The following is a 21,336-nucleotide window of genomic DNA, read 5'->3' as shown; positions in this document are numbered from 1 at the left end:
TGGTCCCATAATCAGAGTATGAATGAATGATGATAGATGAGAATTATTTTCTGTTATGCAATAAAAGTGAATAGGAAATAAAGTTCTATACCAATCACCCTATTAAAAAAAATCATTAACTCACCTTAAAAGTATATAAAATAAAGTAGGAAAATGGAAGTAATGAGCAGATCTAAAAAGACATTTTCACCCTCTCTTGTACTTGACCGATCTTCTTTGTGGTTCTTTTCTCATTGGACGCTTCCACTCAGAAAAACTCCACCTGTGCTATTAGACTATATTCTAGGTATCTTGTTCTATATTTGGGTTTGTGTGTTTCGTTGGTTTTGTTTGTTTCTTCAAGATGGAGCCTGTGTGCTTTGTTTATAACCCAGTGGTAGAGGGGATGCCTAGCTTGTGTGAGGTTCTGAGTTCTAGCTGCAATGCTCAGAAAAAAAAATCCAAAGTTGATGCCTTGCTTTGTGTGGTAGTGTAAATAGGCATGACCCACATAGACTCATGTGATTGAATGCTTGACCCAAAGAGAGTGGGACTATTAGGAGGTATGGCCTTATTGGAGGAAGTGTGGCACTGTGTGTGTGGCCTTTGAAGTCCCTTATGCTCAAGATATATACAGTCTCTTTCTGCATTTTGCCAATAAAATGACATGGTCTAAGTGACTAGATACCTAAACAGGAGTCAGCATTTTGCTGCATAAAGGAAATGCACCTCAGTGACAAAAAGACAGACACTATCTCAGAGTAAAAGGCTGGACAAACATTTTTTAAGCAAATGGTTCCAAGAAACAAGCTGGAGTAGGCATCCTAATATTGAATAATACAGACTTTCAACCAAACATTATGAAGAAAGATAAAGAACACTTCATACTCTTCAAAGGAAAAATCTACCAAGATTAACTCTCAGTTCTGAACACCTATTCTCCAAACGCAAGGGCACCCTCATTCATAAAAGTAACTTTAAGTTCAAGGCAAACATTTCATCTCTTACAAAAATACTGGGTGACTTGAACACCCCACTCTCATCAATGGACAGATCATGGAAACAGAAATTAAACAGAGACTCAGTGAAACTAACCAAAGTCAAGGACCAAATGGATTTAACAAATATCAATAGAACTATTTATCCTAAAACAAAAAAAAAATACCTTCCTTTCAGCACTAATGGTACCATCTCCAAAATTCACCATATAATTGGTCACAAAACAGTTGAAACATATACAAGAAAATTGAAACAATCCCATTGATCCTATCAGAACACCATGAACAATGGCTGTTCTTCAAATACAACATTAAAAACAAACCTAGAAAGCACACATACACATGGAAGCTGAACAACATTCAACTCAATGATAGCTTGGTCAAGGGAGAAATAAAGAAATTAAAGACTTTATAGAATTCAATGAAAATGAAGGCACAACATACCAAAACTTGTGGGCCATAATGAACGCAATGCTAAGAGGAAAACTCACAGCACTGAGTGGCTCAAAAAAGAAACTGGAAAGAGCATACACTAGCACCTTCACAGCACAACTAAACATTCTAGAACAAAAATAAACAAATACACCCAAGAGGAGTAGATGTCACAAAATACAAAAAACTCAGGGCTGAAATCAACCAAGGAGAAGAAAAAAAGAACAATACAAAGAATCAACAAAACTCGGATCTGTTTCATTTGAAAATCAACAAGATAGATTAAAACCTTAGCCAGCATAACCTGAGGGCACAGAGAGAGTACACCAGTTAACAAAATCAGAAATGAAAAGGGAGCTTTGACAACAGAAATTGAGGAAATTAAAAAAATCAGATCCTATTACAAAAGCCTATAATCAATATACATGGTAAATTTGGAGGAAAATGAATATTTTCTAGATGCGTAAGAGGTATCAAAAGCAGAATCAGACAAACCATCTTAACAGTTCCATGGTCCTTAAAGTAATAGAAACTATGATTAAAAGTCTCCCAACCAAAAAGAGACCAGGACCAGATGGATTTATTTAGTTCCAAATTCTATCAGACTTTCAAAGAAGACCTAACACCAATACTCTTCAAAATATTCCATGAAATAGAAACAGAAGGAACACTACACAATTCCTTCTATGAAGCCATAATTATGCTTATACCTAAGCCACATAAAGACCCAACAAAGAAAGGGAATTTCAGAACAATTTCCTTCATGAATATAGAATCAAAAACATTCAATAAAATTCTAGCAAACTGCCTCCATGGTCCAGACACTGCCCTGACCTGAAGGGACCATTCAACAGTTCTCTGCACCCAAATCCCGTGGGAGGGAGAGCTAAAACTTCAGAGGGGCAGACATGCCTGGGAAGCCAGAAGAGACTACACTCTGCCAACATTTCTGACTCCAGAAGAAAACACCTAACACCATCGGGAACACCGGTGCATGGGAGCTCTGGGAAAAGTCTGCGCAGGACCTCCTGGTTGCCGCCCTCACCAAGAGCTCAAAAGCAGCCCCCCATGAGCAACTTGAGCTGCTGGGCCACAGGTAAGACTAACTTTTCTGCTCCAAGTGACCTGCCTGGTGGACTCAGGACACAGGCCAACAGGAACAGCTGAAGACCATTAGACAGGAAAGACTACATGCCCAAAAGCAGAACACTCTGTTCCTATAACTACCTGAAAGGAAACAGGAAAACAGGTCAACAGCATTCCTGACAAACAAGGCTATAAGATGATCTGGCCACTGTCAGAAATAGCAGAACAAGGTAAACAAGAGACAACCTGATGGCGAGAGGCCAGCACAGGAACCCAAGCAACAGAAACCAAGACAACATAGCATCATCGGAGCCCAATTCTCCCACCAAAGCAAACACTGAATATCCAGACACACCAGAAAAGCAAGATCTAGATTTATAATCACATTTGATCATGATGCTGGAGCACTTCAAGAAAGACATCAAGAACTCCCTTAGAGAAACGCAGGAAAACATAAATAAACAAGTAGAAGCCTATAGAGAGGAATCACAAAAAAATCCCTGAAAGAATTCCAGGAAAACTCAATCAAACAGGTGAAGGAATTAAAAATTGAAATAGAAGTAATAAGGAAAGCAAAAAGGGAAACAACCCTGGATATAGAAACCCAAAGGAAGAGACAAGGAGCCACAGATACAAGCATCGCCAACAGAATACAAGAGATAGAGGAGAGAATATCAGGAGCAGAAGGTTCCATAGAAATCATCGACACAATGGTCAAAGATAAGGTAAAACAGAAAAAGCTACTGGTCCAAAACATACAGGAAATCCAGGACTCAATGAGAAGATCGAACCTAAGGATAATAGGTATAGAAGAGAGTGAAGACTCCCAGCTCAAAGGACCAAAAATATCTTCAATAAAATCATAGAAAAAAGCGTCCCTAACCTAAAGAAAGAGATGCCCATAAACATACAAGAAGCCTACAGAACTTTAAATAGACTGGACCAGAAAAGAATCTCCTCCCATCACATAATAGTCAAAACACCAAATGCACAAAACAAAGAAAGAATATTAAAAGCAGTAAGGGAATAAGGTCAAGTAACATATAAAGGCAGAACTATCAGAATCACACCAGACTTGTCAACAGAGACTATGAAAGCCAGAAGAACCTGGACAGATGTCATACAGACCTTAAGAGAACATAAATGCCAGCCCAGGTTACTGTATCCTACAAAACTCTCAATTAACATAGATGGAGAAACCAAGATATTCCATGACAAAACCAAATTTACACAATATCTTTCTATAAATCCAGCCCTACAAAGGATAATAAATGGTAAAGGCCAACAAAAGGAGGCAAGCTACACCCTAGAAAAAGCAAGAGAGTAATCGTCTTAGCAACAAAACAAAGAGAAGAAAAGCACACAAACATAATCTCACATCCAAATATGAATATAACAGGAAGCAATAATCACTATTCCTTAATATCTCTCAACATCAAAGGTCTTAACTCCGCCAAAGAAAGACATAGATTAACAAATTGGATATATAATGAGGCCCCGGCATTCTGCTGCCTACAGGAAACAAAACACAGAGACAAAGACAGACACTACCTCAGAGTGAAAGGCTGGAAAACAACTTTCCAAGCAAATGGTCTGAAGAAGTAAGCTGGAGTAGCCATTCTAATATCAAATAAAATTGATCTCCAACTAAATGTCATCAAGCAAGACAAGGAAGAAAACTTCATATTCATCAAAGGAAAAATCCACCTATATGAACTCTCAATCCGAAATATCTATTCTCCAAATACAAGGGCACCTACATACATAAAAGAAACCTTAATAAAGCTCAAAGCACACATTGCACCTCACACAATAATAGTAGGAGATTTCAACACCCCACTCTCATCAATGGACAGATCATGGGAACAGAAATTAAACAGAGACATAGGCAGACTAAGAGAAGTCATGAACCAAATGGACTTAACAGATATTTATAGAACATTCTATCCTAAAACAAAGGATATAATTTCTTCTCACCACCCCATGGTACTTTCTCCAAAACTGACCATAAAACAGGCCTCAACAAATACAGAAAGATAGAAATAATACCATGTGTCCTGTCAGACCACCACGGGCTAAAGCTGGTCTTCAATAACAATAAGGGGAGAAGGCCCGCATATACATGGAAGTTGAACAATGCTCTACTCAATGATAAGCTGGTCAAGGAAGAAATAAAGAAAGAAATTAAGACTTCTTAGAGGTTAATGAAAATGAAGGTACAAAATACCCAAACTTATGGGACACAATGAAAGCTGTGCTAAGAGGAAAACTCATAGCTCTCAGTGCCTGCAGAAAGAAACAGGAGAGAACATATATCAGCAACTTGACAGCACACCTAAAGGCTCTAGAATGAAAAGAAGCAAATGCATCCAGGAGGAGAAGAATCATGAAATAATCAAACTCAGACCTGAAATCAACCAAGTAAAGAAAAAAACCATACAAAGAATCAACAGAACCAAAAGTTGGTTCTTTGAGAAAATCAACAAGATAGATAAACCTTTAGCCAGACTAGTGAGAGGACAAAGAGAGTGTGTCCAAATTAACAAAATCAGAAATGAAAAGGGAAACATAACTACAGAATCAGAGGAAATTCAAAAAATCATAAGATCCTACTACAAGAGCCTATATTCAACAAAAATTGAAAACCTGCACAAAATGGACAATTTCCTAGACAGATAGCAGGTACCAAAGTTAAATCAGGAACAGATAAACCATTTAAAAAACCCCATAACTGGTCGATTCCTCTGTCTCCTGTGTGAGATACGTGTCGACCCGGGATCCCGCTAAGACCCGGGATCTCGTTAATAAAGCTACCTCGTGCTTTTTACATCAAGAACGGCTACTGTGATTCCTGGGGGCACCCACCCCGTGATCGGGCCGAGACGCGGCTCCCGTTTTGGGGCGCTCTTTCATTTGGGGGCTTTCGTCCCAGGATGGAGAGCGTGACCCCCCAGAATCCCGAATGCCCCTTGAGGTGCGTTGGTGTGAGTGTTGAAAGCGGCCGCTGTGTATGTGTATGTATGTGTGTGTGTACGTTGTGCTTCTCGTACTGTGTATTGTGCCATGGTCTAAGGTTTAAGTTGGGTGCGCTCGGGTGGAAGGGCTTCCCACCCCGAATTTGAGTACACCCCGTTTTCGAGTACATTTGGGCAGATGGGTTTCCTGCCCCGTATTTGAGTGCACTCGGGCGGAAGGGTTTCCCGCCCCGGACAGACAGTACACTTGGGCAGATGGGTTTCCTGCCCCGTATTTGAGTGTACTTGAGCGGAAGGGTTTCCCGCTCCGGACAGGCGCCTGTGAGTAGAAGGGTTTCCTACTCCGAATAGTCTTTTTCTTTCTTTTTTCCTTTTTAGAAAGCTCACCAGGGGACGCCCCAATCGGGCAGGCTCTGGGACGTGTGAGAGACGTTCCTCGAGCCAGCCTTTGTCGGGTCCTGGCTCTGGGACGCGTGAGAGACGTTCCGTGAGCCAGCCTTTGTCGGGAGGACCCGGCAACTAGCAGTCAAAAAGATCTGACTGTGACTTGACTTTGGAGGTCGAGTTCGGCTGCCTATTCAAGTATAGGCACGGACAAGTGTGCTTAGATGCGTTAGTGTCTGTTGTCTGTATTCTGTTTCTGTGTTTGGTATCCCAGAAGCAGCTAAGGTTAAGCTGCAGTTTGGGCCAGGTACTGAAGGTACCAGGCATCTGTGGAAATTGGCTATAGGATGCTTTGTCTTGGTCTTGTTTGTCTGGATTGTTTTCTGTGGTATTGTCCAGTGTCTTTTTGACTTTGTTTCGTGTTTGAATTTGGACTGACGACCGTGTTTAAAAAATCTTGGACCGGCGATTGTGTTTGAAATCATGAAACTGTTTGCTTTGTTCGTCAAGAGTTTTACTTGGTCCTCTTGGTGCTTAGTTAAAAGTTGAAAATAATTTGCTTGAGAGAAATTGTTTTCTGCCAGGAGTTTTATCTTTCTCTCTTGAGCCTCCTCCCCAAGGAGAGATGCCCCAGGTTGGGGGACAAAAAGAGCCCCTAAAATATTTTCAAAGAATCTACAACAAGCTGTAAAGAACTATGTTTTGCTAGTCAAAATTTAGAATTCAGGCTTTGGCGGTGGTCAAGGTCAGGATTAATGTTTTCTTTTCCATGGGCCTTTAGCCCACTGAGACAGTTTGGTAAAGGGCTGCTACTAAAGTCCTGATAGCCCCAGGTGAACTGGTTACAATTCTTTTGTCAGCTGCTTAGTATCTAACATCCAGGTTCTAATCATCTTTCCATCCTTTTATTAGTTGTTATTGGAAGCCTAGTGTCATTTGGAGGCTGGTTCTCTTGAGAGGCAAAGCCATCAAGCTGACACTGAAGAGAGATACTCCTTAAGGGAAAATCTAAGTCTAGAGAGACAGCTGGTAACAGATAGGCTGCCTCTCTGCTCGCCTTTCTGTTTCATAGACAAAGCTTGTGCTTATTTTTACAATGGCCTTTTTGTCCAAGAAGGCCTCCTGGTTTAGCTGTGTGACTAAATGCTGTTTGCCCTCTTCAGTAGACCTCTATTCTCAAGATTCTCTTGTTTTCTCACCATCCCATTTGAGATGCTTGTTAGTAACTGTTAGAAGTCTTCTTTACCACTGAGGAAAGACTGAATCCTACTGGAGGCCAGAAAGAATGTTCCAGACATGGATGGAAGGCCTTCACTTCTGCCTGTTGACTTCAATACTCCCTAAAGGTAGGGAGTGCTCCAGGTCTGCCGCCAGGCTCCAAGGGTGGGTCTCTGAGGGGCTGGAAAATGCCCCACCTATCTGGCTAAGATAAGGAAAAGATATGAAGAGAAAGTTACAGAAATTTGAAGGGTTAAGCTAAGTCAGTGAGAGAGTTATTGTAAGTTGCAGAGAAAATAAGTTTGATGTGTGGTTCAGGGTCTGTGCACAAAAGTGGACAGCACCTAATAGATGCAGACAGAGAAAGAAAAAAGAAAAGAAAGAGGTAAAAAGAGCAGGAAGCTAGGGAAGAAAAGAGACGAAAAGAAGAAGTTAGAGAACTAAAGAGAGATAAAAGATGAGAGAGAAACATATACTGGCCACAGTAGTTAGGGAACCTAGGAAGATAGTACCTGGCAACAGAAGAGAATTCCTGGCTAAAGATCAGTGTGCCTAATGCAAAGAAAAAGGACAACGGGTCAGGAACTGCCCAAGATTGGTCCTAGAGTGCTGGCTATGTACAGAGATAGAAGGGAAGTGTGGATACAGGGACCCAATGCTCTGTGCTCCAATGCCCCCCCAGTGGGCCAATATCCAAAGACCTTGAGTGCAAGGGGCTACTGGCAACAACAATACTTATGGACTGCCCAAGAACAGTGGACCTTGGCATGGGCGGTAACCCACTAGTTCATAGTCATCCCTGACTGCCCCTATCCCTTGCTCATTAGAAAATTGCTCTCCAAAATGGCTTGCGTGAGCTGAAATGGCTGGGTGAGGCCATGTTATGCATATCTACAGACTGTGTATGTGGAGCTTAAGACCTGTCTCAGTGCACCAGAACCTGATGCTGGGAGATGAATGGCTTAGTGCTTTTCTGCCTGGAACACACCGTTCCTGCCAGCCGGGCACTAACAATTATCACCCAATCCAGGACTTAAACTGTGATAGAGTGGCTGAGAGTGTCCCAAAAGTTGGGACCACTGGTCAGCTGCCATGGACTAGATTCTCCACTGGTTGGGGACAATCTGGTCATCTTGCTGCCCAATCCGGACCTGGAGCCACCACAGCACGAGTGTCAAGCACTGACAGAAGCCCATGGGTGGAGGAAAGACCTCCGTGACTGGCTGATTGACCCCTGCTGAAAGCCGAGGACCTTGTCCACAGACGGGAACAGTTCTCTTCATGAATGAAGGTCAGAGACAAGTGGGTGCTGCCATGGTGGACAACACGATGTCATCTGGGATGGCTGAACCTCAACCCCCCAGTACATCAGTGCTGCAGATGCCTTTGCCATCTCTTGGATGTCCTGGTGAAGCCAACAACTGTGAGTACTATTCATTGCTCAGGATATCAGGAGGGAAGAGATTCAGTGGCATAGGGCAGTAACAAAGCAGATAAAGTGGCTCGGGAAATGGCTATGCAGGAGCCTATCCTGGTTACAGGCCTGCAAGAGACAGCCACTGAGAACTAGGATCGGACTAAGGGATGACCTCACTTAGAAAAGGCCCAAATTGCTTAAAAGATAAAGGACAATGGCACACTTGAGGGGAAAGCTATACTCCCCAGAGAACAAAAAAAAAAAGACTCACTTTGCCAAATACAGAAATGGACTCATTTAGGAGATAAGAAGTTTGTCCAAATAGTTAAGGTGTATGTAATAGACTTTAAAAGATTTTAGCCAGAGAGATAGTAGAAAGTATACAGTGAATGCTTAGCAAGCAAACAGAGCAAAGAGACCTAGAGAGTTTAGTGAAAAGTCAAGTGAACTTCACTGAGATAAAACCAGGAAAATATAATCACAAGTATCTCCTAGTGCTTGTAGATACTTTTCAGGAATAGATAGAAGCTTTCCTCACCAAAACGAGAGACGGCCTCTGCAATCATCAAGAAGATACTGGAAGAAATCTTCCCCAGGTCTGGAGTGCCCAAGGTAATCTGGTCAGACAACGGGCCTAGCTTGCCAAGGTAAGCCAGGGTGTGGCCAAGTATTTAGAGGTCGATTGGAAATTACATTGTATTTACAGACCTCAAAGTTCAGGACAGGTAGAGTAAATAAATAAAACTCTAAAAGAGACCATGACCAAATTGACCATGGAGACTGGCACAGACTGGGTGGCACTCCTTCCTTCTTGCCCTCTTCAGAGAAAAGAAATACCCCTTCCAGATTAAGCCTTACCCCCTTTGAGATCTTATGTGGGGCCTCAGCTCCCCTGACTGTATTAGATGATGTTACTGAACCAACATGTCATAGTGCCATACTAATAATGATTTGTGTGCCAGGCTAAAAGACCTACAGGTGATACAGAAAGAAATCTGCTCACAGCTAACAGCAGCCTATGCCCCGGAGACCCCTGAGTTCCAGGTCGGAGACTGCAGCTACACTGAGCCCAGACATTCGAGCCTCGCTGGAAAGGACTGTACCTGGTGCTGCTGACTACCCAGACAGCTGTCAATTCTCAGCCCTCACCAGCTGTGTACTAACTGTTGGGGCTGAGAGCTGGGACCTAAGGGAAATTCAGTCATGTTTATCCTGGGTTCTATCAAGATAGGTGTGGGGATAGGCTTGATTTCCATTACAAATGATGTAACATTGAATATGTTAGTACTCCTAACACTTCTTGGGACTGTGCCTCAGGGATCACAATCTGTATAAGTTTAGAAGTTCTAAAAGCTAGTCATGACCTTGGTGTGTAGGTTTAGATAGTGTCCAGATTGGAATCCTGATGCTAAAGACTTAGTAAGACACAAAAAAGGAGTTGAGAATTACTTAGGGTTAAAAGGCTATCTAGGTGCTGCAAAATGGGCAGCACAAGGACATCTGCTGTTGCAATGCAAGGCTTATAGAGAATTCAGAACTGCCATTCAGGAGTAATTAAAGACTCCATGAATAAACTTAGAGAAAGGTTAGACAAAAGGCAGACAGAGAAAACGCATCAGGGATGGTTCAGAGCTGGTTTAGTAGATCTCTTGGATGACTACCTGGTATTTTCCCTTATGGGACCCTTCTTAGTTTTTGCTTCTGCTTCTGATTATAGGTCCATGTGTGTTAGAGAAACTAGTTAATAGGTTTGACTCCTACAAAAAATAGAGACGCTCAACAAGGTTGGTTTGAGTCTTGGTTCACTCAGTCTTCCTGGATGACTACCCTACTCTCTGCTATATGGCTGGGCCATTACTAATAATTTTCTTGGTTTTAGTTTTTGGACCCTGCGTGACAAACAGGTTAATTGCTTTTGTTAAAAATTGAGTGGGTGCTGTGCGGTTGATGGTTCTGAGACAACAGTACCAGTCAGTTAGGACAACTGGTGAGACCAAATACGAGACTTGATATCAAAATTCTAAGATTAGAATTACTTAGTAGAAGAAGAGGGGAATGAAAGGAAAATTATACAGAATTAAGGTTTAAAATATGAAGTTAAAAAGAAAATTCAGACTCAGGACTAAACACTGTGAAAAGTAAGTCCAGGCAGCCCCCCCTGCCGTTAGGGACTAACAGACCATAAAAGATAAAAGAAAAGGAATGGGAACCAGCCCGAAATTATCAGGACTAACCCAAACCATCTGGCAGAGGGCACCTCCCCCAGCTTACTCAGTCACACCTTAACCAGATGTCCTTCAAACCCTGATACGCCCCTAGCTCCTAAAATTCTGTACCCTCCAGTCAATAAGTACTCTCCTGCTGTGCTGTAATCTCACTGCCATGTTTAAATGAGCCAATCACCTATAGCCACGCCAGAAATTAGCCAATTGTGTGTAACCGCGCCAAACCCCCTAACCTCCCCTATATAAACCCCCGAGTTTGGAGGCTCGGGGTCGATTCCTCTGTCTCCTGTGTGAGATACGTGTAGACCGGGATCCCGCTAAGACCGGGATCTCAATAATAAAATTACCTCGTGCTTTTACATCAAAAAAAAAAAAAAACATAACTCCTAAAGAAATAGAAGTAGTCATTAAATGTCTCCCAACCAAAAAGAGCCCAGGTCCAGATGGGTTTAGTGCAGAATTCTATCAGACCTTCATAGAAGACCTCATACCAATACTATCCAAAATATAGGACAAAATAGACACAGTCGGAGCGCTACAGAATTCCTTCTGTGAAGGCACAATTACTCTTAAACCTAAAGCACCCAAAGACCCAACAAAGAAAGAGAACTTCAGATTAATTTCTCTTATAAATATCGATGCAAAAATAGTCAATAACATTCTGGCAAACGAATCCAAGAGCACATCAAAACAATCATCCACCATGACCAAGCAGGTTTTGTCCCAGGCATGCAGGGATGGTTTAATATATGGGTAACCATCGACATGATCCATTATATAAACAAACTGACAGAACAAAACCACATGATCATTTCATTAGATGCTGAGAAAGCATTTGACAAAATTCAACACCCCTTCATGATAAAAGTCCTAGAAAGAATAGGAATTCAAGGCCCATACCTAAACATAGTAAAAGCCCTATACAGCAAACCAGTAGCTAACATTAAGCTAAATGGAGAGAAACTTGAAGCAATCCCACTTGTCTAGTCTACGGACTAGACAATGCTGCTCACTCTCTCCCTACTTATGCAGTATAGTTCTTGAACTTCTAGCCAGAGCAATCGGAAAACAAAAGGAGGTCAAAGGGATCCAGATTGGAAAAGAAGTCAAAATATCACTATTGCAGATGATATGATAGTATATTTAAGTGATCCCAAAAGTTCCACCAGAGAACTACTAATCCTGATAAACACCTTCAGCAAAGTGTTTGGGTATAAAATTAACTCAAGTAAATCAATAGCCTTCCTCTACACAAAAGAGAAACAAGCCAAGAAAGGAATTAGGGAAATGACACCCTTCATAATAGTCCCAAATAATATAAAATAACTCCGTGTGACTTTAACCAAGCAAATAAAAGATTTGTATGATAAGAACTTCAAGCCTCTGAAGAAAGCAATTGATGAAGACCTCAGAAGATGGAAAGATCTCCCATGCTCATGGATAGGCAGGATGAATTTAGTTAAAATGGCCATTTTACAAAAATCGATCTACAGATTCAATGCAATCCCCATCAAAATACCAATCCACTTCTTCAGAGAGGTAGACAGAACAATTTGCAAATTCATGTAGAATAACAAAAAGCCCAGGATAGCTAAAACTATCCTTAACAATAAAAGGACTGCAGGGGGAATGACAATTCCAGAACTCAATCAGTATTACAGAGCAATAGTGATAAAAACTGCATGGTATTGGTAGAGAGACAGACAGATAGACCAGTGGAATAGAATTGAAGACCCAGAAATGAACCCACACACCTATGGGCACTTGATTTTTAACAAAAGAGCCAAAACCATACAATGGAAAAAAGATAGCCTTGTCAGCAAATGGTGCTGGTTCAACTGGAGGTCAGTATGTAGAAGAATGCATATCGATCTATGTTTATCACCCTGTACAAAGCTTAAGTCCAAGTGGATAAAAGACTTCCACATCAAACCAGATACACTCAAACTAATAGATGAAAAAGTGGGAAAGCATCTCGAACACATGGGCATTGGAGAAAATTTCCTGAACAAAGCACCAGTGGCTTATGCTCTAAGATCAAGAATCGACAAATGGGATCTCATAAAACTGCAAAGCTTCTGTAAGGCAAAGGACACTGTTGTTAGGACAAAATGACAACCAACAGATTGGGAAAAGATCTTTATCAATCCTACAACAGATATAGGGCTTATATCCAAAATATACAAAGAACTCACGAAGTTAGATCGCAGGGAGACAAAAAACCCTAATAAAAAATGGGGTTCAGAGCTAAACAAGGAATTCACAGCTGAGGAATGCCGAATGGCTGAGAAACACCAAAAGAAATGCTCAACATCTTTAGTCATAAGGGAAATGCAAATCAAAACAACCCTGAGATTCCACCTCACACCAGTGAGAATGGCTAAGATCAAAAACTCAGGTGACAGCAAATGCTGGCTAGGATGTGCAGAAAGAGGAACACTCCTCCATTGTTGGTGGGATTGCAGACTGGTACAACCATTCTGGAAATCAGTCTGGAGGATCCTCAGAAAATTGGACATTGAACTACCTGAGGACCCAGCTATACCTCTCTTGTTCATAGCAGCTTTATTTATAATAGCCAGAAGCTGCCCTTCAACAGAGGAATGGATACAGAAAATCTGGTACATCTACAAAATGGAATATTACACAGCTATCAAAAGCATTGACCTTATTAAATTCATAGGCAAACGGATGGAACTGGAAAATATCATCCTGTGTGAGGTAACCCAATCACAGAAAAACACACATGGTATGAACTCATTGATAAGTGGCTATTAGCCCAAATGCTTGAATTACCCTATGCACAGAACCCATGAAACTCAAGAACGATGACCAAAATGTGGATGCTTCACTCTTTCTTTAAAAGGGGAACAAGAATACCCTTGGCAGGGAACACGGAGGCAAACTGTAGAACAGAGGCAGAAGTAAAACCCATTCTGAGCCTGCCCCACATGTGGCCCATACATATACAGCCACCAAACTAGATAAGGTGGATGAATCAAAGCAGTGCAGGCCGACAGGAACCAGATGTAGATCTCTCCTGACAGACAAACCCAAAATACAGCCAATACATAGGCGAATGCCAGCAGCAAACCACTGATCTGAGAACGGGACCTTCGTTGAAGGAATCAGAGAAAGGACTGCAAGAGCTTGAAGGTACTCGAGACCCCATTTGAACAACAATTCCAACCTACCAGAGCTTCAGGGACTAAGCCCCTCACAAAGACTATACATGGACTGACCCTGGGCTCCAACCTCATAGGTAGCAATGAATAGCCTAATAAGAGCACCTTGGTCCTGCCAAGACTGAAACCCCAATAAACGGGATTGTTGGGGGGAGGTTGATAATTGGGAAAGGATGGGGAGGGGAAGCCAATATAGAAGGGGAGGGGGAGGGGTTAGGGGGATGTTGGCCCGGAGACTGAGAAGGGGAATAACAATCGAAATGTAAAAAGAAATATTCAAGTTAATATAGATAAAAGAAAAAAAGAAAAAATTCTAGCAAACTGTGTGAAAGAACACATCAAAATCATCATCCATCATGATCAATTAGGCTTCATCCGGGGATGCAGGGATGGTTCAATATGAGGAAATGGAATCCATCCACATAATACACTATATAAAAAAACTCAAGGAAAAAAAACCAACATGATTCACCTCACTAGATGGTGAGAAAGCATTTGAGAAAATTCAAGACCCCTTCATGGTAAGTCTTGGAAAGGTTTAGAATTATAGTCGCATGTCTAAACAGGGTGAAAGCAATATACAGCAAACCAGTAGCCACATCAAGATAAGCATAGGCACTCGAGCAATCCTATTAAAATAAGGGACTAGACAAACTGCCCAATCCAACCTACATATTCAATATAGTACTCAAGTCCTAGCCAGAGAAATTTCAACAAAAGGAGGGTAAAGTGGATGAAAGTAGGAAAGGAAAAAGTCAAAATATCACTATTTGCAGATGATAAGAGAATATACTTATGTGACCCAAAAATCTCCACCAGAGAACTCTTAAACTCTAAAAAGAAAACATCAGCAAAATGACTCTATATAAAGTTAACTCAAATCTGTAGCCTTCCTCTAATCAAAAGTTACACAGGCTGAGAATGTAATTAAGGAAGTGACATCTTTCACAATAGTCACAAACACTATAATATACCTTGGTGTGACTCTAACCAAGCAAGTGAAAGATCTGTATGACAAGAACTTCAAGTCTCTGAGAAAGAAATTGAATATCTCAGAAGATAGAAAGACTTCCCCTGCTCATGGATTGGCAGGATTAATATAATAAAAATTACCATCTTTCCAAAAGCAGGTTCCAAGGATCCCCATCAAAATCCCAACTCAATTCTTCATAGAGTTAGAAAGAGCAATTTGCAATTTTATTTGGAATTTCAAAAAACCCAGGATAGTGAAAACTATTCTCAGCAATAAAAGAACTTCTGGGGGAATCACCATCCCTGATGTCAAGCATTATTAGAGAGCAATAGAGATAAAAACTGTATGGTATTCGTACAGAGACAGGAAGGTAGATCAATGAAATAGAATTGAAGACTCAGAAATGAACCCACATTCTATGGTCACTTAAGTTTTTACAAAGGAGCTAAAAGCATCCAGGGGATAAAAGACAGCATTTTCAACAAATGGGGCTGGTCTAACTTGTGGTCAGCATGTAGAAAAAAGCAAATTGATTCATTCTTATTGCCCTGTACAAAGTCCAAGTCCAAGTGGATCAAGGACCTCCTCATAAAACCAGATACACTGAATCTAATAGAAGAGAAAGTGGGGAAGAGCCTGAACACATGGGCACAATGGAAAATTTCCTGAACAGAACACCAATGGCCTATGCTCTAAGATCAAGTATACAAATAGGAATTCATAAAAGTGAAAACCTTCTCTAAGGCAAAGACACTATCAATAGGACAAATGTCAACCAACAGACTGAGAAGAGTTCTTTACCAATCCTATGCCCAATAGAGGGCTAATAGCTAATATATACAAAGAACTCAAGAAGTTATACTCCAGAGAACCAAATAATCCTATTAAAAGTGGGGTACAGATCTAAGCAAAGAATTCTGAACTGAGAAATAATAAGTGGCTGAGAAGAACCTAGAGAAATGCTCAACATCCTTAGTCATCAGGGAAATGTAAATCAAAACCACCTAAATTTCCACCTCACACTATTCAGAATGGCTAAGGTCAAAAACTCAGGTAACAGCAGATGCTGGGATGATGTGGAGAAAGTAGGATGTTCCTCCATGGTTTCTGGGATTTCAAGCTGGTACAACCACTCTGGGAATCAGTCTGGAGGTTCCTCAGAAAATTAGACATTGCACTACCTGCTATACCACTCGTGTGCATAAACCCAAAGGTTGATCCAACATACATCGAGGACACGTACTGCACTATGTCCATGGCATGCTTATTTGTAATAGCCAGAAGCTGGAAATAACCTAAATGTCCTTCAAGAGAGGAATGCATACAGTCAATGTGGTACATTTACACAATGGAGTACTACTCAGCTATTAAAAACAATGACTCTAAGACAAATGGAGGGAACAAGAAAATGTCGTGCTGAGTGAGGTAACCCAATCACAAAAGGACACACATGATATATACTCACTGATAAGTGTATATTAGACCAAAAGCTCGGAATACCCAAGATAAAATTTACAGACCACATGAAACTCAAAAGGAAGGAAGACCAAAGTGTGGATGAGTCAGTCCTTCTGGAAAGAGGTACCAAAATACTCACAGTAGAAAATACAGAGACAAATATTGAGCAGAGACTGAAGGAAAGTCTATCCAGAGACTGCCATACCTGGGAATCCATCCCACATACAACCACCAAACCCAGACACTATTGTCCATACCAAGAATTGCATGCTGACAAGAGCCTGATATAGCAGTATCCTGAGTGACACAGACAGAACCTGAAAATACAGAGGCTGAGGCTCACAGACAACCACTGGACTGAGAAGAGGGTCACCAATGGAGGAATTTGAGAAAGGACTGAAGTAGCCGAATGGGTTTGCAACCCCATAGGAAGAACAATATCAACCAACCAAACACTCCACAGCTCACAGGGACTAAAATACCAACCAAAGAATACACAAGGAGCAACCCATGGCTCCAGCCACATGTATAGCAGATGATGGACTTTTAGGGCATCAATAGGAAGAGAGGCTCTTGGTCCTTTGAAGGCTTGATGCACCAGTGAAGGGGAATGCGAAGGCGGGGAGGTGGTAGGTAGTGGATGGGTTGGTGGTGTAGCACCCTCATAGGAGCAGGGGGAGTGGGCATGAAATAGGGAGTTAACAGAAGGCATACCAGGAAGGGCTTTACATTTGAAATGTAAATAAAGAAAATATCAAATTAATAAGAAAGAAATAAAGAAAACAGGCAGAACTCCTATATGCCTTCTGCATCAGCTCTTGCCACCAGGTTCCTGCTCTGTTTGACTTCCTGTCCTGTTGTGCTTCAGGGATGAATAGTGTGATGTAGAGGATAATACAAATAAGCCTTTTCCTCCCCGACTTGTTGCTTGGTCTTGGTGTTACATCACAGACTTAGGAACCTTAACCAGGACAGAAATTGATACCTAGAGTGACAGATATAACCATGTTGTTTGCAGGAGGACTGTGGAAAGGCTTTGGAACTTTGTGATATAAAAGCCGTAGAATGTTCTAATCTTGGTGAGCTGTTCTGTAAAACCAAAAAAAAAAAAAAATTGGAAGATAAGAATGTTAAAGGCTCTGGAAATTACAAAGGGAAATTTATAGACTTTATCAGGCTATTTGTTGTTTTGACTTAAGATTCTGTGGTTCTCTTTAGCTGGGCCTGAAGAATCAACTGTGATTAAGAATACACTAGAACGGCTGATGTTAAACCTTTGCTCTTCTGGGATTCTGAATGCTGCTTGTGTCAAGCTGAGAAATTAGTGTTTAGGAAGAGGCCAGCATCACTGAGGTGAAATCTTCTGAAAAGTGTTTTTAGTGAGTCAGCACACAGAAGCTGTGTTCCAGACATGACCAAGGTTTTACCCTGTTCTGGTAGATGAACTTGGCAGTTTAAGAGTCATCTAGGTGGTACTGGTTTTGAAAGCATTGTGGAGAGCAACTGAGGCTTGTTACTGTGAGAGGGCAGGGGAGGACATTGGTGAAGATGCAGCCTCAGTAGCAGTTGACAGCCTAGGACCTGGGCGTCATGCAGAAAACTTAAGCTTTGATGCCATGAAGTGAGCCTAGTTGTGTACACCATGAAGCCCAGTTGCAGCTGAAGACACTAGCACTTTGGAGATGTCAGTTCCATGGGGTAACCTCCAAGAAGAGCAGCAGTAGTGGAGTGGAGCCTGCCAGAGCTTAGAAGACAAGCTGTGTGTCCTGCCGAAGGCAGAGCCAGAGCAGTGACCTAAACCCTTTAGAGTAACCCACAAGTTCATGAATGAATCCCAGACACTGAACACTGAGTTATCTTTATGACTGGAGTTTGATATGGCCTTGTTCAGATTATGAGTGTGCCCTGGTTCTTGCCTCTTGAGATGAGAAGTTTTTCATTTAATTTTGATTATTACAGTTTCCTATAGAGGAATGACTTTGCACTTTTAAAGGAGATCGTGGGATTGTTTTGTAAAGGGGGAGATTAGAAGATATTTTAAAGAGACTGGAGTTTTAATGTGCTTGAATGTGTAAGGACGTGGGGGCTTTTAAATTTTATAGTTTATATTGTGATATGAAAATTAACATGTCATCTTGGGAATAAATGAGAAACGAAAGGTTCTGAGAAGTGACGTGTTTGTGTGTCAGGTGAGCAAGATGTCTGACTATTACGTCAACCAAACAATCCAAAATCATTAGAGAAGAGGGAGAAAAATATCCCCTAAGATTTGGCTGTAGTCAAGCCTTAGGGCACTTTTTGATTAGGTATTGATGTGAGAGGTTTGAGCCCATTGTGGGTGAAGGCACCTGTGACTTGATTCCTAGGTGTTGTAGCTGGATAGGACTGTTTGTTGCCTCTCTTCTTTGGAAGCTTGTATTTCTGGAACCATAAAAGCTATTTCTCTGCAAGAGTCAATTCTGGTCAGTTCTACCTAAGGGGACTCTGAAGCCAGTTTCTCAAGTTCCTGGAGTCTTTAGCAATAGAGACTTACCTTCTCTATCTGAGAATTAACTCAGGACAACAGCAATATGCTATATTTTGTTGAGTCTCTTAGGCAGGCCTATTTAAGAACTCAGAGGGCTTCCCATATCTGGTATTGGGGGATTTGTTAGGTGGTCTTTGACGCTTTGTGGAAGCACCATCAGTTCCAATGAGAGCAGTTCATTAAAACTATGTGTGTATAATTATAAACATAAGTACATGTGTTATAGGGATTTATAGGTAGTTCACAGTATGATTTCTTCTTTTTTTCAGTCATCTATATTATTTACCTCCTTTTCTCTTCCTGTATTTGTCCCCTTTCCTAACAAGCCTGCACTTGACCAGATCACTTGTATTCTATTTCCCTTTACCCTCCTCCCTTCTTCTTTATTTACCTCCCTCCCTCTTTATATGAAGCCCCGTCCCATTTTCTCTAACATAGCACTCTATCCTACCATCTTCTTTTCTCTCTTTCAACTTTCTTCTATATTTGCCTCACTCCCATTCCCTAAGGAATCCCCCTTTCCCATTTCTGTGATCAGATTATTTACACTTTACTCTTCCCCTGTCCTTTGCTCCCCAACACCTTTATCCTGGCTAAGGTCCAATTTGACTTTCCTGGATTCTATACTTATTACAGACTATGTATGCATATTTGAATTTTGGAGGCTATGAGCTCTCCAATCAGAGATTATGGGCCATATGCAGGAAAATTTATGAACTCACAATTTCAACATAATCCAGCAACAATACATTGAAACTAACACTTTCTTTTTCATTCATTCATTCATTCATTCATTCATTCACTCATTCATTGTTTCTTTGTTTCTTGTTTGGTTCATTGTATAAGAATTCTCATTTTAGGATTAAGTTACAGTCTGAAATAAGAAATTTTAAACTCGCCTTTAATTCAACAATGATGGTTTATTGGAATTAAAACACCGGGAGCTAAAATGGGGATTCTCCTGTCTTCCCAAAAAAGTCAACTCTCACAGCTGCTATCAATTTCATCCTTGTCAGGATGTAAGGATTAATTTTTTTATCATTTTTATCATTTTTACCCACATTAATATTAGAGTCCTATGGTTAGGTTGCTGTGGTCGTAATCTGTTTGCTGAAGGACAGCTGTTCTCAAGTTGGTCCTTAACCAAGGCTAAGATTTTGACTTTGGATTGCTTAATCTTCTGGTACTCAGAAAAATCCATACATGTCTGTTTTAATATATATAAAGTTCCTCTTCTCCCCTGAGCACTTCGATTATCTTTGGGGCTTTACTGTGTTACACTGGACCGGCTGGCATGTGTGGTTTGTCTAACTTTTCCATATTGACATGAACATGTTGATAGATGGTATTTTAACTTGTCAATGTCCATTCAGCTTTCCTGCTGAAATGTTCTTCCTTGCTCAGTCTCTTTGGTACTGCTTGTGCAGAGAAAAGAAGGAGAGGAACTTCTAGGCTATTACAGCTTGAAAGAAGGGAAACCATCATAAGGGAGGTAACAGTTTGACGTATATAGATAGGTTTTTGTAAGATCCAGTACATACCATAGAGTATAGTGTGAAGTACTGAGATCAGCTGGAAACCCTTTACTGGGAGTGTTGCAGGGCAAAGGTGCACTTTTTGTATATTGCATACAGCAGAAGAATGGAGCGTAGCATCTGTTTGCACATGGCCAGTGTCATCTCAATCTGGGGCTCCTTGAGTCCAGTGGGCCACTGTTGTTCTTTGCTGATAATTTTGGTGAAGGCTGATGTTTTAGAAATTTTGAAGGTCCCAGTCCACTTGGGTGGCTGGACTGTAATAACCCTGCCAAAAACTGAATCCACTCCAAGGAGTCTGATGGGCTGGGGCCTCCTAATCGTTGGTTTCTTCTTGGCTGATGTTCCTTTCTGTGGCTCAGATGGTTGGCCAGGTAACTCTGAGCTCCTTGCGGCTATCATCCTGGGCATCACAGAGACCACAGCTACTTCCTGAAAGCACTGTTGAACTTCCACATCACAGGGGCTCTGTGGGAAAAAAGGCGAGAACCCAAAAGGGTGTTTGGAAGGAAAAGTAGGTGTTGTGTGGCGAAGCCATTGCAAACTCTCATCTAGGGGGTTCCAGGGGGACCAGAGCTGGTATCCTGCCATGACAGTCTGATTATACTCCCCTACAGAGCACAGATTCCAGAGTAGCAGCTGAGTCTTCTCTGTCTGGCTCTTAGCAACAGCCTTTGTGACCTAAGACCACCAGAACCTAACCCACTGTGAGGTTTCAAGCTCTGCCTACTACCCAATCTTCAGTAAGTCAGATATGGGACCCTTGAGGCCAAGACAACTTTTGGTCCCATAATCACATTTTGAATGAATGTTGATAGTTTAGAATTATTTTCTGTTATGCAATAAAAGTGAATAGGAAATAACGTGTTATACCAATAAACATCTAAAACATTACCTAAGGCACCTTTAAAGTATCGTACATGAAGTAGCAACATGGAAGTAAT

The 21,336-nt window shown here is 41.3% G+C and overlaps 1 protein-coding gene across 1 annotated transcript; it reads right to left on the bottom strand.

Annotated features, from left to right (window-relative positions):
• Window positions 1–20,440: 20,440 nt before the first annotated feature.
• On the bottom strand, window positions 20,441–20,983 carry LOC116910860 (FANCD2 opposite strand protein-like). The gene has a single exon (XM_032914621.1). It carries the CDS (start codon window positions 20,981–20,983, stop codon window positions 20,441–20,443), a length of 543 nt encoding a protein of 180 aa, XP_032770512.1.
• Window positions 20,984–21,336: the final 353 nt, after the last annotated feature.

Source organism: Rattus rattus, chromosome 10 (assembly GCF_011064425.1).
Source record: "Rattus rattus isolate New Zealand chromosome 10, Rrattus_CSIRO_v1, whole genome shotgun sequence".
Lineage (NCBI taxonomy): Eukaryota > Metazoa > Chordata > Mammalia > Rodentia > Muridae > Rattus > Rattus rattus.
The sequence above is the reverse complement of the archived record's forward strand: the minus strand, read 5'-3'. Positions and strand labels throughout refer to the sequence as shown.